The 15,078-nt window shown below is 44.3% G+C and overlaps 1 protein-coding gene across 1 annotated transcript in view; it reads right to left on the bottom strand.

Annotated features, from left to right (window-relative positions):
* The window catches only part of HERC2 (HECT and RLD domain containing E3 ubiquitin protein ligase 2), a 3,346,202-nt gene that overhangs the window by 1,338,573 nt on the left and 1,992,551 nt on the right, over window positions 1-15,078 (bottom strand). The window contains 2 exon segments of the mRNA XM_033948978.1: window positions 7,191-7,334; window positions 7,511-7,592. Of these exon segments, the coding sequence (XP_033804869.1) occupies window positions 7,191-7,334; window positions 7,511-7,592 (226 nt within the window).

The following is a 15,078-nucleotide window of genomic DNA, read 5'->3' as shown; positions in this document are numbered from 1 at the left end:
AGGATGGATCCGCGTCTGAAACCGGACCACCTGCTTTGGCTGGAGGTTCCTTTGAGGCAGTGTGAGTGTGCTTCGACTTGGAAGTCTTAGGCACTTTAATCACTACTGCTGGAACCGTCTGCTGAGCTATCTGACCTGAGGAAACAGGGGAAGATACAGCAGATGTCGTCGAAGAAAGAACCGCTGCAAACAATGAAGGTCTGATGAGGCTTGAGGTGGAAGCAGTAGGAGTCGAGGCCGAGGTTGCCTTTGAAGTTGAGGGATCAGAAGAAGAATCCATCTTGAAGAGCTTATCCACCAAAATACAGCGACGGTTGAAGGCTCAAGGTTGAAGTGTAGCACAGCGCAGGCACGACTTCGGATGATGTTTCGGCCAAAGGCACTTGAGGCAGCGACAGTGTGGGTCTGTAAGAGGAATCGCACACTGACACTTGCTACACTTCTTGAAGCCCGTGACAGGCCAGGACATAGAAGTAAAAATAGCCGCCGCAAGATCGAAGCCCTTGGACTGTGGCCGAGCAGCCTGTCTCGGCAAACAGATGGAAGATGAAAAAAATTTTTTTTTTTTTTTAGAATAAAAATGAAAGAAATAAAATAAGAACAGCGATTCGTGAAGAAAAAAATACAAACCGCGGTTCAGAGAAGGCACAAAGTAACATAGTTAAACGCAGAGAGTCAAAGACGGACTTCTCGGCTCTGTGGAGAACTGAGGAGACGTGTGCTACGCTGGGCGGGAAGGCACTTGCACATTTGTGGTGCGGGCAACTCGAAACTTCGAGTTTCTTCAAGCAAGTCTGCTTCTGAGGCGTCAACATCCGGGCTCCGTCAATGATGTCACCCATATGTGAGAATAGGCTGCCTGCTTGTCCTGGGATAATGGTTGCACCAAAATATATGCAAATATATTTGAATTTGTTAGTTGTCCACTGGAAGCCAAGGTCCATCACCTCATCTTGTATCTCTGGGCAATTAAGCGCCATGATTTCAATCTTGGTTAAATTTAATTTATATCCCGAGATGTTAGAGTAAGAAGAGATGATTTGTAATATCTGTTTCAGGGATTCTGGAGTTATACACAAAAGGACATCATCAGCGTAGGCGGATACCTTTATCTCTGTTCCTCCACGTTGTACTCCTTTGATGTGAGGATGAGACCTGATCGCAATCAACAATGGTTCCAAGGCAATGTTGAATAGAAGGGGCAATAGTGGGCACCCCTGTCTTGTACCTCTGGATGGATTAAAGGAACTTGAATATAGACCATTAATAAGAATCTTCGTGGATGCGTTGAGTATACAACTTTTATCATGGATATAAATTCCTGCTGGAAGCCAAACCATCGTAATGTTTGGAATAAGAAGGCCTCTCAATAAGGTGAAAGGCCTTTTCAGCCTCTAAGGCCATGGCTACCAACGCAGTGTCCATATTGCTAGCATAGTCAACTATATTTGTAAACACATGGGTGTTGTCAGAGGTGAGTCTCTTAGTCATAAATCCATTCTGGTGGTAGTATAAGTTGTAATGTTTCCGCTAGAACTTTAGTAAAGATCTTCTCATCAATAACCTCAAATCTAACCCCAAGCCTATCAAATACAGCGTTCCCCAAGGCGCCCTTCTATCCCCCCTCCTATTTAACCTCTACATCAGACCTGTCATTGATATAGCCCAGAAGTACAATGTTAAAATCCAATCCTACACCGATGACATCCAGCTGCTCCTCCCACTAGGCGAAAACCGATCATCCCAAATCGCCAACTTCCAACACAGCCTCTCTGACATGAAAACCTGGATGACAAACAACAAACTACAGCTGAACGCCTCCAAGACCAAACTTTTATGGATCAGGAAAAAAAGTACCAAATATACATGTCCAACACTATCTTGGGACTCTACCTTGCTAACTGCAGCACATCAAGTACGCATCCTAGGAGTAACATTAGATGGCCACCTGTCCCTGTCCACCCACATATCTCAAGTAGCTCTACCTCCTTCTAGTACCTCCGCCAACTGAGAAGGATCAAACCCTACATCTCCACACCTGATCTAGACCAACTCCTCTACGCCTATGTCCTCTCCAGGATGGATTACTGCAACTCCCTATTTAATGGAATAGCCAAAAAAATATCTCAAGCGCCTCCAGCGGGTACAAAATGCAGCAATCCGCCTCCTACACAGCCTCAACTACCACGATCCCTTCTCCCCAGCCCTCCGCACCGAACACTGGCTTCCAATTAATCAACACTGTGCATTCAAGGCCCTGGTAATAGCGCATAAAATAATTTACGCCACCACCCCCAAGCTCCATAAAATCCAAGCAAACCCTGTACACCTCCACCCGCTCAGAAATGGAGAAACACCTATGTATCCCCCCAGGAAGGTCCCTCCTGTCAGAAACCGCACACAAACGCTCCTACAGCCACTTTACCTCACCAACTCTGGAACCAACTCCCCACACAAATCAAACTACAGAACTCATTGATGACCGAAAAGCGGTAAAGACCCTCCTCTTCAACTAGATTTCAACCACAGTCTACGCCTCACCCCCCTTAAACTCCCCTCCCCTCTCTTCTCCATTCAAAACTTCTACTTAAATTGCTGTACAGTTCATTCTTAACCTGTATTTAAATTACTGTATAGTCCTTGTATTTAACCTACTGTATAGTCTTTGTATTGTCCAAAAGTATGCCACTGTGAATGTTTGCTTGTAGACCGCTCTGAGCTTTTGGGAGGACGGGATAAAAATCTAAATAAATAAATATTGATAAGTGATAATGGTCTATAATTATGTATTCGTAGCTTATCTTTGTTTAGATTTGGTAGCACTATGATGGTAGCTTTAGTAAATGATCCAGAGATCTCTCCCGATTCTATAAGGTAAGTGAAGAATGAAAGTAGATGAGGGAGTAGCAAGTCTTGGAAAGTTTGATAGAATTCTGTTGATATTCCATCAGGATCGGGTGCTTTTGCTCTTGCCATACATCCAATGCTGATTTCAGTTCTGAATACATGATATTAATAATAATAATAATAATAATAATAGTTTATATACCGTGAAGTTCTATGCGGTTTACAATGATTAAAATGTATTACAGATTGAGTGGAATAAACAAAGATCAGAGTTAGTGAATAACAGTTCTAAAGATCATTTGTTGAGGACTAAGATTGTATGGGTCAGTAACATAAGTACTTCAGGAACAGACGTGTTTTTAGACGTTTCCTGAATTCCCTATAAGTAGTAGGCATGAGCAGTTGTTCTAGGTCTTTACCCCATAATGCTGCTTGATGTGAGAAAATATGTTGGTGATGACTTTTAAATTTACAACCTCTAACCGGTGGAGAAACAAAGTTCGGATGTGAACTTCTCCTATGTCTGTTGCTTGTGAAAGAGAAAAGGGCTGTTATATATTAGGGGCTAAGCCGTAAAGTGCCTTGAAGCAAAAACAACCAAACTTGAACTTCACACGTGCCTCTATCGGCAGCCAGTGTAGAAGTCGATAGGAAGGTGTTATATGATCAACTTCTTCAGTCCACAAAGTAGCCTAACCGCTGCATTTTGTACCAGTTGCAATCACCGCATATTTTTCTGGGAGAGTGCCAAGTAGGCGATGTTACAATAATCATGTTGACTCAGTATGAGGGATTGTACCAGAATTCTAAATGATGAGACATCGAAGTAAGCTCTGATGGACCGAAGCTTCCAGAGGGTGAGAAGGATCTTTCTAATCAAGGAGTCTACCTGGTCTTTCATGGTCAGACTCTGGTCCAGTGTTACTCCCAATATCTTCATAGTGGGTTGAATGGGATGACTAAGGTTATTGATGCACAGTGATGCTTTAGTGTCAAGTGCTATAAAAAAATTTGTTTTCTCTGGGTTTAGATTTAGTCTGAACTCAGTCATCCATTGCTCCATCCGATTTAGTACCTCTGCTGCTTTGGGGGTGACTGATAATGTTGTGTGAGGTAATCCTTTCAGAAAATCATCGGGGTCTGCAGTGGTATCGATATTTGATGTGTTTTAGACGATTACTTGTTTTTCCCTCATTTTAATTGTACATTGCTTAAAATTTTATGTAAAGCAATTAATCAAATATTAATAAACTAAAAAAAACCTAAAAACTAAATCTGTTGGAGTGTTGAAAAGAAGACCCTTTGAAAGATTGGTCAGTAACAGTAATTACTGGAGGGACTGACAAAGATTAGATGTAATTTGTAACTGTTGGGGTAGTGCTCTGGAGGCTTGACACCATTGAATCAAGAGGGTCCGTTGAGGTTCCCTGAGATGTGGAAGGACAAATGGAGACACATGAACTGCAGATGCTATGTGGACTAGAAAATGCATCATGTGGCATGCAGTGGTGCGTTGTAGGGAGGAGATCTTATGACATATGTGAATCAGGGTGTCGAGTCTCTATTGTGGCACCAAGGCTCAAGCTTGAGTAGTATTTAGGAGAGCTCCAATGAACTCTAAAATTTGAATGGGTTGAAAGTGGTATTTTTGGTAGCTGACTGCAAAACCCAGTAGTTCCAATAGATAAATCATGGAATTGATGGTTTGGTGGACTTGCTTTAATGTCCTGTCTTTTTTCAAATGCCTGATTTCAACAATGATCCTAACGCTTCATTATTGTCTCCATTTCTCTATTTCTTTTTATGAACCTATAACTAGATTTCATACCTCTTTCTCCCCATAATCCTCAGTCGCCTCTTTGACCTACTTATTGTTTTCTACTTCTTACACTTTCCTCCTACCCCATCCCTCTTCCATTACTTCCTCAAACTTCTACCCCCTGAATTTCACTCACTTTCCAGGCCTTCATTTCAAGCCTCTATATTCATCACCTTCCTCCAGGTTCACCAGAATTGTTTCTCTTCATGGGGGGAGGGGGTCTTGGACATTTTCCGTTTGTTTTGGGAAACATACAATACATCTCTGAAAATATTTGTGTTATGCAACAAAAAGGATGTAGTTGTAGGTCTTTCCTGTGGTGTGGGCACATATGTGCTGTAGGGTGGTGCCGAGTCATTATCTGTTTAAATTTCCTCAGGTTGTGCATTGAAATCAAGATGTCAGCTGCCTAACTTCCCTCCTGTTTATGTCCCTCCAGGTTGTGTCTTGAAATCATGCTTTTATCACCGTATAACTGCCTTCCTGTGTGATTTGTGTGAAGTGCTCAACCTCATGGTTGAGCACTTCCCTCCTGTCTTTTTTCTCAGGTTGAGTGTTGAAATCTTTCTCTGTGTGCTCTAAGCCTCATTCTGGTGCTCCAAATACCTTTCAAATCTCACACTGGTCCTCCAGCAGTCTTGTGTGTTCCAAGCCTTATTCTGGTGTTCCAATTGTCTTTCTCAGTTCATTCACAAGCCTCATTCTTCTGCTGCTCCAAATGTCTTTTCAAACCCCAAAAAGATCACCCACCAATAAATTTTTACAAACTTGACACCTAGCTAAAATTTAACACCTCCTCATTTCATCCAAATCCTTAGAGCTGTTTTCAAGATAAGATTTCCAACAAACACATTGTTCTCTTTATAGTATAGGATTGCTTGTTTGATTATATAGCAGGCAGACCCCTCAGGCTCTCCAGATTGGCTGTCTGTTTACAAGCAGAGCAGACCAGCCGAGGTTTTTTAAAAAAAAATTAACTAGATCTAATCCCCCCCCCCAAAAAAAAGATCTTAGATCTAGGAGAGAGAAGGGAAGAAGAACCTGGCTGTGCAGCTTTGACACCCCTGGGACTTGAGAGACACCGTCGGCCTCAGTCTCAGTCCAGCAGCCAGTAAACCAAATAAAGTAGAAAGGGAGTTCTTAACCTTTCCACAAAACAAAAATCAATAGGAAACTCACCCCCAGGAAGGAACCAAAACCTCAGGAAGACTGCACAGACTTACCATATACCAACACTGAGAATAGACTGGCTTCAAGGGGACTGTACAGCCCACTTATAGGTTAAGTCATAGCTCAGTGGTTCTTTATCTCCACCTGCTGGTAGTACATAATACCCATCTGTGCAGGTCTAAAGGGATGATAAGAAACATAGGACTCAATTTACTAAAGTCAGAGATCGTTACTAAACTTGTTTTCACAGGTTTAGTGACGATCGCTGCTAACCGATCCAATTCACAAAATGGCCCACCGCGTGTTTTCCCCCTTGATTGCCCATTTTCTGATTCAGCCATGCAAATTAGTAAAACCCCATGCAAAATAGTCAAGCAATTGATTCACTTACATTGTTTGGCTATTTTCCATCAGGTTTTACAATCCTAAAAACCTGACTCCCTCCTGCCATATTCGGGGGGGAGCATCTGATAGCAGGAGGGAGTGGGCATTCCTCTGCCATTTTTTTTTGGTTTGGGGAGGGAGGGAGGGGCACTTTGGGGGAGCTTTTTTCCTTTTTACTGGGCATATATTTTGCATGTGTACTACATGCAAAATATCTGTGCCATAAAAAAAAAAAAAATGAACCTCCCCCCCCAAAAAAAAAAACAACCCTGGCAGAAGCCCTGACAGCAGTGACAGGAGGCTGCTTCTCCTGTCACTACTGTCATGGCTCTGCGCAAGTCTCAATTGCTCACTGAGCAATTGAGTCGGTGAGTTTGCATGCAAATTTGATAGTCAATCAATCACTGTTTGAAAATCGGCCAACAGTGATTAAGTTGCTATCTTTAGTGAATATGGGACAGTTTTAATTTGAGACACCTCCTTTATAATAGGGTCAAGCAGCTCAGATAGTGCCTGCAGTCAGCATTTTAATCAGGGTTTGCAAATCTTGTGTTTTGTTCCCCCTAGAAGGGGATCTATGGCCAGTTCTGGCTCATCTCTCCTTTAAAATATATAGTGTCATTTACTTTCTCATCATCCTGATCCTCAAGATCCTGATGTTGTTGTTGTTAACTGTTAAGATATATCATAATCATGATGAAGAAAAATGGGGAACTCACCTAGAATATGCCTATGACAAATAATGAGTTTGCTACTAGGTTTACAGCAGTGTTAGCCCAAACGGGACACATTTAACCAGTCAAGTATTTTCAGGATTCCCACAATAAATAAGACAGATCTGCATACATTGGAGGTGGTGCATGTATCTCATGCATATTCATTGTGGATACCCAGAAAACCTGGCTGCCTGGGTGCACCAGAAGACTGAGTCTAGAACCCCTGGTTTACAGAGAGAATAGAATGATTTTACCTGAGTGAACAGCCACTTTTTTCACTACATAATTACTAACAGCTGTAATCTGCCGGGGAAGAGGTACAGTGCCACTAGAAATACCCAGTCCAAGTCTTCCATTAGTGGCCTCTCCACATGCATACAATTTACCCTCCGCAGTCACTAGAGAAACAAAATTTACAAAATTGTAATAAAAAACAGGTTAAACATATACATATTAGGATTTAATATTTTTTTTATGATTTAGCATTTCATGTACTATTTATAACATTTTTAACTACTAAGTTGCCCACAAGTTTTTACATATTACTTAAAATATTAAATATTACAATTTGTACCTGCAAACAGACTTTTGGATCCACCAGCAACCTGCACTATATTTAGCGCAGAAAGAGTCTCAGAGAAAGATGGTACTTTTATCTGCAGATTAAAATGATAGAACAGATTATATAAACTATGAAATTAAAACACAAAGCAAAAGCATTTTCTTAATGCAGAAGCCATGTTTAATTTTTCTTGACTTGAGTGGGCTTTGGTGTAATATAAACATGGAAAATATGGATGGTAAAATCAGGAGGATCTTTGGTAAGAGGGTCAAGAAGTTAGAAGCAAGAACACATTAAGTCTATTTGTCCTCTAAATTCAGGATATGCTGGGTTTGTTTCAGCTGGTAAGTTTCCCCTGAATAATTGTTTCATGAATATGTGGGTCTCCCTAAAAACTAAAATGAACAAGAATCTGAATATTGCTTTTTGAAATGTCTTAGCAACATAGTAAATGACAGCATATGAACACCAAAATTACCCACTCAGTCTGCTCAATATAATTCATACTCAGGGACAGCCCAAGGCAATCTGCTCTGGTACAAAGGGCGAGAGGGAAGCATACCTCCCCCATCCCATCTTCATTTGCCGAAGGAGAACCCCTCCCCAAACCCCCCCCCATAAAAAACACAAAAAACAAAAAAAAACTGCTCTTGTTAGGCTACCGCAAGCCTCCCTCCAATATACTCTTGTACTTTCTGCCAGGACCTGGATCCTTCATTTACCTTTTAGAGGTCACCAGCAGTAGAGGTAGTTCACATAAGCTGCCGGCCTTGGGAGTTCTCTATACTGCAACTCACCCCTCTAATGTAACTTCCTGTTTTCTCAAGGGCAGTGTGCAGTATAGAGAAGATTCCAAGCCTAGTGGAAGGGTAGCCTATGTGAACTGCTGCTACCACCAAAGATCATTAAAGGTAAATGAAGGTATACTGTGGTGGAGGGGAAGAGAGAGAGGGAGAATGGAAGGTGAGATATTATACCAGAGGTGGGCACGGAGATGGAAATAGAGGTAGAGACTGGGAGGGCTGACTCCAACAATGATCCTTCCATTTCATTATTGTTTCAATTTCTCAATTTATTTTTATTAACCTATAACTAGATTTCATACCGCTTTCTCCCCACAATCCTCAGTCGCCTCTTTTACCTACTTATTGTTTTCTACTTCCTACACTTTCCTCCCACCTCATCCCTTTCTCATTACTTCCCTAAACTTTTTCCCACTGAATTGCACTCACTTTCCAGTCCATCATTTCAAGCCTCTGTATTCATCATCTTCTAGGGTCACCGGAATTGTTTCTCTTCATTGGGGGGGGGGGGGGGGGGTCTTGGAAATTTTCCATTTGTTTTGGAAAACGTACAGTACATCTCTGAAAATATTTGTATTGTGCTGAAAAGCTCTCAGCCCATCCAACAAAGTTGGGACAGTCTCCATCGAGGGCTATACACTTAGTCCAGCAAGTTTTCACTCTTTTTGTTCCGTTGGAAAAGTACTGAATGAAAAAAGTGGAAACTTGCTGGATTAAGTGTATAGCCCTCTATGGAGATTGTCCCAATTGAAGTTAGTTGGGCTGATAACTTTTCAGCACATTCTCGGACAATGGGCTGTTTTGGAGCTGCTTTTTCAAGTTAATTGGACGAGATTATAAAAATGTATATGGTAACACTGTCTACCATGTTCTTTTGGCCTGAGGGGAAGGAAAGTTAGAAAAGAGGAGAAGAAAATTCTCTGGACAAGGGTCTCAGAGGTAAGCTTGCAGCCTAAATTGATACTGGGGAACTTGGGAGAATGAATTTTGTTGGTGGGAGAGGCAATAAAGCAAAGGAAGATGATGTATCACATTGTGGGGAAGATGTTTAATAGGGCAGCCGGATGGTTTCTGTAATGCAGAGGGACAGTGGCGTACCTAGGGTATGTGGCACCCGGGGCCCATCATTTTTTGACACCCCCCCCCCCATCTATATGAAAAATATGATTTTTAGTACCAATCTACATATCGCACCACAAGAGTGTACCTAGGAAAAGGCTGCATCTTAAACACTGCAGTGAGCACTAGAACACCAACACATACATTGTAAAACTAAACAAGCCAGATCCCGCACAGTGTCACAATCCTATCCCTAAAGTGCAGCTTTCGCCAGGGCAGGCTATTGTTAAACCTGGCCCGGTGATCCGGAGGGCAAATCACAGGGATAGGATTGTGACCAAGCCTAGGGAAAAACCCAGGTTTCCCTTTGGAGCAGACAGGTCTGATCTCCAGGGAGGAGAAGAGGAGAGTTGGGACAGCCCACAACAGCCCCAGAGAAACCTTTCTTTCCCTGGGGATCATCAGCTGAAGGGGATAATTAGGCTCCCAAAGGCAGTCAGGGAGAGTAAGCCAAAAGCTCCTCCCCTCCAGAGGGCAGGGCAGTTTCCTCTGACTACTTTGGAGGCTGCTCTAAGGAGAAGAAGGGCAGTCCTTGCAGAGCCAGCCAAGGAAAGGAACCCTCCTGAATGTACTCCTGAGGGAAGAGACTGGGAAATGCAGGAACCTGATGCTGACACTGTGGCCGGTCAGCTTACTGGGGAGGAACCCATGGAATGTATTGAAAGTTCCAGTCTCTCTGAAGAAGACCTTATGGAAGTCAGTTAAGTGACAGGTCTGGAGATTGTTTGTTCATTTTCCCTGTTGAGCTTGGGGGTTGTGCACTGCTTAGGAAAAGGGTGGTTGTAATGAAAACCCCATTGCAGGACTTGTGCTGGCTGTATCTGCCCTGCTTGAATTAAGCAGCAAGGAAAAGAAAAAAAAAAAACACGTTTTTTTTTTCAAGTTTAAATGAGTCAGCTGAAGTTGAAGCTGACTGATTGTGTCAGGGTTGTGAGGGAACCCAAGGGAAGTAAGTGGGGAAGAATTCACTATACATCCGGTTGGGATAGTGGGGCCATTATTGGCAAGTCTGTTATACAGATTAAGTTAGGTGAATTCTCTTGCTTCCCCTCCCCCTCACCAACTCCTGAAGAGCTGGCTGGGGAAGAAGCCAGAACAGCGACAGGCTTGTGCATCTGAATAGTTTCAGCGGTGCAGTAAAATTGGACTTGTTGTGCCAGTGAAAAGAACTGTTTACACTCTTTTATTTTTTCCTTTGACGTTTTGATGCTTGACTACTTACCTGATGAAAGGACTGAGTGGTTGCTTTTGCCTTTTGAAACCACTCCAGCCTGAGTTCCTAAGTTAAAGTATTTGCTTTAAGAGTGTGTATTTGTGGAGCAAGTTATTATGCCAAGCTAAACATTCTCACCACCAAATAAAGTGGATAATTCATGTTTGATAAACATTGACTCATTTTTGTTTTGTTTTGCTTCACTGAGAAGCTAGTGAATAGAATCCAGCAGGACCTCTCTCAGTTGGGGAGGCACGTCGGAACAGTTTACAAGGAGCGGGGCCATGGTGGCCTGGACTACAGGTACCGGCCTGGCTACAAATGGTGTCAGAAGTGGGATAGTGCGCCTCCTGCTGGACATTCAGTGAACTTTGTGAAAAAATTTTTTGGAAAAAAAAAAAAAGTTTGGAGTTCTGAATGATTTATTTCTTTAGCTTGTTATTTTAGTTTGTTGTGTTGGTTCCTGTCTGCAAGGAGCTGAGTTCCAGGCGGCTACGACAGGGTGTGCAGAGGAAACACGGGACCAGAGTGATCCAGTCTACACTTGCGGTGGTCCAGAGTCGGAGGAAACCTCAGGAGATCCGGACGTCTATATAAGAGGACAGAGACGCAGTTAAGCGACTGGGGGCCAAGGAGGCCTACAAACCAAAGGCGCCGACTCACCTAGCCCTCTGGTAAGGTACTCTCCAGGGGTGGGTGAGGGAGTTGGGCTACCCAGTTGTTTGGTTCCGCACTTGGGTTGGTCTCTCTTGTTGTTTCCTTCCAGGTGTCGGGCCAAGATGGACCAACAGCAGCTGATGGAGTTCCTGACGGCCGAGAGGCAGAGACAGAATGAAAATCTGCAGGCGGTTCTAAAAGCAACTCAGGACTTATGGGACCACAGCCAGAAACAGGCCAGACAACAGCATGACGAACTGGTCCTGGCGATGGGTGAGCAGACCAAGCTGCTAACTCAGCTGCTACAGTACTCATCTGCAAGCGCAGCTGGAGGGCCACCGGGACAGGCAGGGGGAACATATTTGGACCCTGCCGGATCAGGGAAGGATATCTCCTTACAGTACCCTGAAGAAAGTGGGGAACAGGCCCGGGGGGATAGGAATACGGGACCCCAAGGTCAGACCCAGAAAACGGGGTGGTCCAAGCCCAGGGAGGTCTCACGGGAGAGGCTACGTTGTTTCTGCTGTGGGAAAGAGGGGCATACACAAAGATTCTGTAAAAAGAAAAGAGGTTTTGTGTACGCCCGGGGTCTAGCGGACAAGCACCCTAGGGAATACCGGGTAAAGGTCCAAGTAGAGAACAAAGAAGTATCGGCACTGGTGGATACAGGGGCCGAGCAATCGGTGGTGTCAGAACAATTGTGGAAACAGTTAGGGGGAAGCCCAAGCCCAGGAGTGGAGAAGGTACCCATAACATGTATCCATGGGAAGTCCCATGAATACCCTCTCAAACAGTTGAACCTGCAGTATAAGGAAAAAAAAATTGAGTTGCCTGTGGCCGTGGTAGAATCAGTACCCTATCCATTGATATTGGGTCGGGACTGGCTTGTACAGGCTCAGACAAGGGGGTTCAAGGGCTGTGAGAGACAGGGAGGATATGTGTGGGGAACCCAAGGGGATAGAGGTAGGGTTGTTGGAACAGCCCAGGCACGTGAATCACGAGCGCCGAAACCAAAGCGGTGGAAGCCTACGATTAGGTGGGCCCCACTGACGGACCAGGCCAGGACACCCACAAGGGCGTACCCTAAGGCTGCGGGTTACGACCTGTATGCTGCACACGACCAAGTTATCCCGGCTATGGGAAGGGCCCTGGTAAAAACTGACATTCAAGTGTCTCCCCCACCAGGTGCCTATCTGAGGGTAGCACCAAGATCCGGATTAGCATTAAAACAGCTAATCGATGTAGCCGCCGGGGTCATTGACCCGGATTTTAGGGGAAATGTAGCGGTACTTGAAGGAACAAGTTATACATTATTCTCCCCTTGTTCTCTACCACACCCCCACTGTATTGTATGTTCTAATCTTTGTGCTGTGACTAATGTGTTTTTTCCGAGAACTGGCTCACCACAAATACAGCTGCATCCTGCTTTGGGAAATGTCAGTTTGCACGTATGCATAAGCCTCTGCAAAATAGCCACATCCTAGATAATGTATATAAGCCAAGGAAGAACGTAATAAACTTCAGTATGATTTGGATACCAGCTCTGTGTGTGTGTCTGACTCATGCTCCTGATATCAGTCTTTGTGTATCCCTGATAGAAGCCAACTAGACGAGTTAGCAACAGGGGGTCTTAAGAACATCCATGAGGGAAACCTCCACTGGGAGTGTGAGCTTTTCCTTTCAATTTGGGGGCTTCGTCCGGGATCGTGGGGTCACCCCCTCTGAGGTAAGGAATTTTCCTTATGGGCTCTGACCATACCACGATCCTATACTTAACGCGAATACTAAATGGTTTAGTTTTGTGTCAGGGACACGTTTAAATACTGCAGTATATACTTGCCTCACTCTGTTCTGGGAATAGATGTGAGAGAATACGTCCGGGGGACGTGAGAAATGAAATTTCTGAAGAATAACAAGATCTAATTTAGTTTACTCCCCGACTTCGTCCTGGCTTCTATCAGAACTGCATTCTCCTTTTTTTTCTCTGTCATTTCCCTCTTTGTTTTATTCTATCGTCTGTCTTTTTCTCAACTGATTGGGACTAAGTGGGAGTTGGTGAGCCCCGCTAGTCTTTGTGTTTACTCTCGGAGACTGTGGTAAGTGGTCTCATTTAATTATATTTACTTATTGTCTATTTTATGGGGGCCCATAAATCTAAAGAGTTTCCCAAACCCTTTGATGATGAAACCTGTATGGATTATGTTGCACGATGTAGTGACACAGGGTCATATTTAGTAGTCCCATGGGTGGACAATATTGCGGGATGGACGGAGGGTATAGGAAGTGTCAATCCCTTTCCCCGAACGGGAGACAATGACCTTTTTCACATGGATATGGTCAAAGGCCTTTGTTTAAAAGATACTGAAGTATGGCCCTGGTACGGACCGGACCCTAATTGGGATAAGGACTACATGGAAAAGGGGGGCATACAATGGCTAGGAATAGCACCGCATTGGTACGAGCGATCCCGAGGACGCTTAACGTCCAAGACTAGAAAGCAGGAAGCCGAACAATGTCATAGACTTGAAAGACAGAAATTTAAGTCCAACCTTACCCAAACGGGTCCTCCACTGGGGAGGGTCCGACACACGGCCGGCTCCACTACCGTCCGTCCTCCTCCCTATGCCCCACGGGCGGGCGGTCAGACTAATACCCTATACCCGTCCCTTGACCAAGGGACTTTCTCTGATGAAGATGACCTCCTTGTGATCGGCGGCATCACTGCCCAGCCTGATCCTTCCCCTGATACGTCGGACCGCCAGCAGTCCGACTCTAAACCTGATTCCATAACCAAAGACCACCCTGTTTCCGACCTAAGTCCTATATTTAACAAAGACACGGAGTTCGGCGAGTCGGACCGTAAACTTAGGTCAGCAAATAGAACCCCAGTCATAAGGATAAAGGGCGAAGCGGGTCCATCCCGAGACCCCAACCACCAGCAGTTTCCTTTTATGACTGTGGGAGACATTATTGTCAAGAAAGCTCTAGACTTAAACGAGTTAGATAAAATTGTCAAACATTGCCCCAAACCGATCAATGCCCCACAGGGTACGGTCACTTACCTCAAAAAGGCATGTAAGGGTCGGTATTTCACTCAGGAGGACATGCGTCTGATTATAGACGGTGTCATCGGTACCCATACTAGTTGGAATTGGGATCATGTTAAAACGATTAGCCAAATCTCCGGCGATCGAGTCACCGCTGGGGAATATGTAATGAATAATCCCACTGAACTCGACAATATGTGGACGGAAATAACCGTCGAGATGACAGCCGTTTTTAAGGCGAAATCATCTCTCCCCATTGCAGTAGCGTGCAAGCAAAAACCAACCGAAACCGTCACCGATTTTTGGAAACGGTTTATCGATTGTTGGAAAATGGAGGCTGGACTCAGCGTCCAGAACGCGGACTCCCTTATCATTTCCACTTTCATCTCCAACTTGACTGACAAACACAGTTTGCCAGTAAAACAACTTATTTCCTCTTGGACCTCCGATACAATCATCGAATTCGAAAAACATCTCTTTGAGAAAGAGGCAGCTGGATGTTTCGAGGTCAGAAAGCCCACTGTAGTTGCTTTTCAGGCCTCTAAACCCCCGGCATACAGGAGACCCCAAAGACCTACCCCCGGACACCGTAATCAAACCCCAGCCCGCCGGAATGACAGGGATGAGTGCTGTTTTAATTGTGGGAAGAGGGGCCATTGGGCTAGGGATTGCAGGGCACCCCCACGCCAACAAACCCCACGTCAACAGAAGCCCCCCAACCATTGCGACTATAATCATGCC

The sequence above is a fragment of the Geotrypetes seraphini genome, chromosome 6, assembly GCF_902459505.1.
Source record: "Geotrypetes seraphini chromosome 6, aGeoSer1.1, whole genome shotgun sequence".
Taxonomy (NCBI): domain Eukaryota; kingdom Metazoa; phylum Chordata; class Amphibia; order Gymnophiona; family Dermophiidae; genus Geotrypetes; species Geotrypetes seraphini.
The sequence above is the reverse complement of the archived record's forward strand: the minus strand, read 5'-3'. Positions and strand labels throughout refer to the sequence as shown.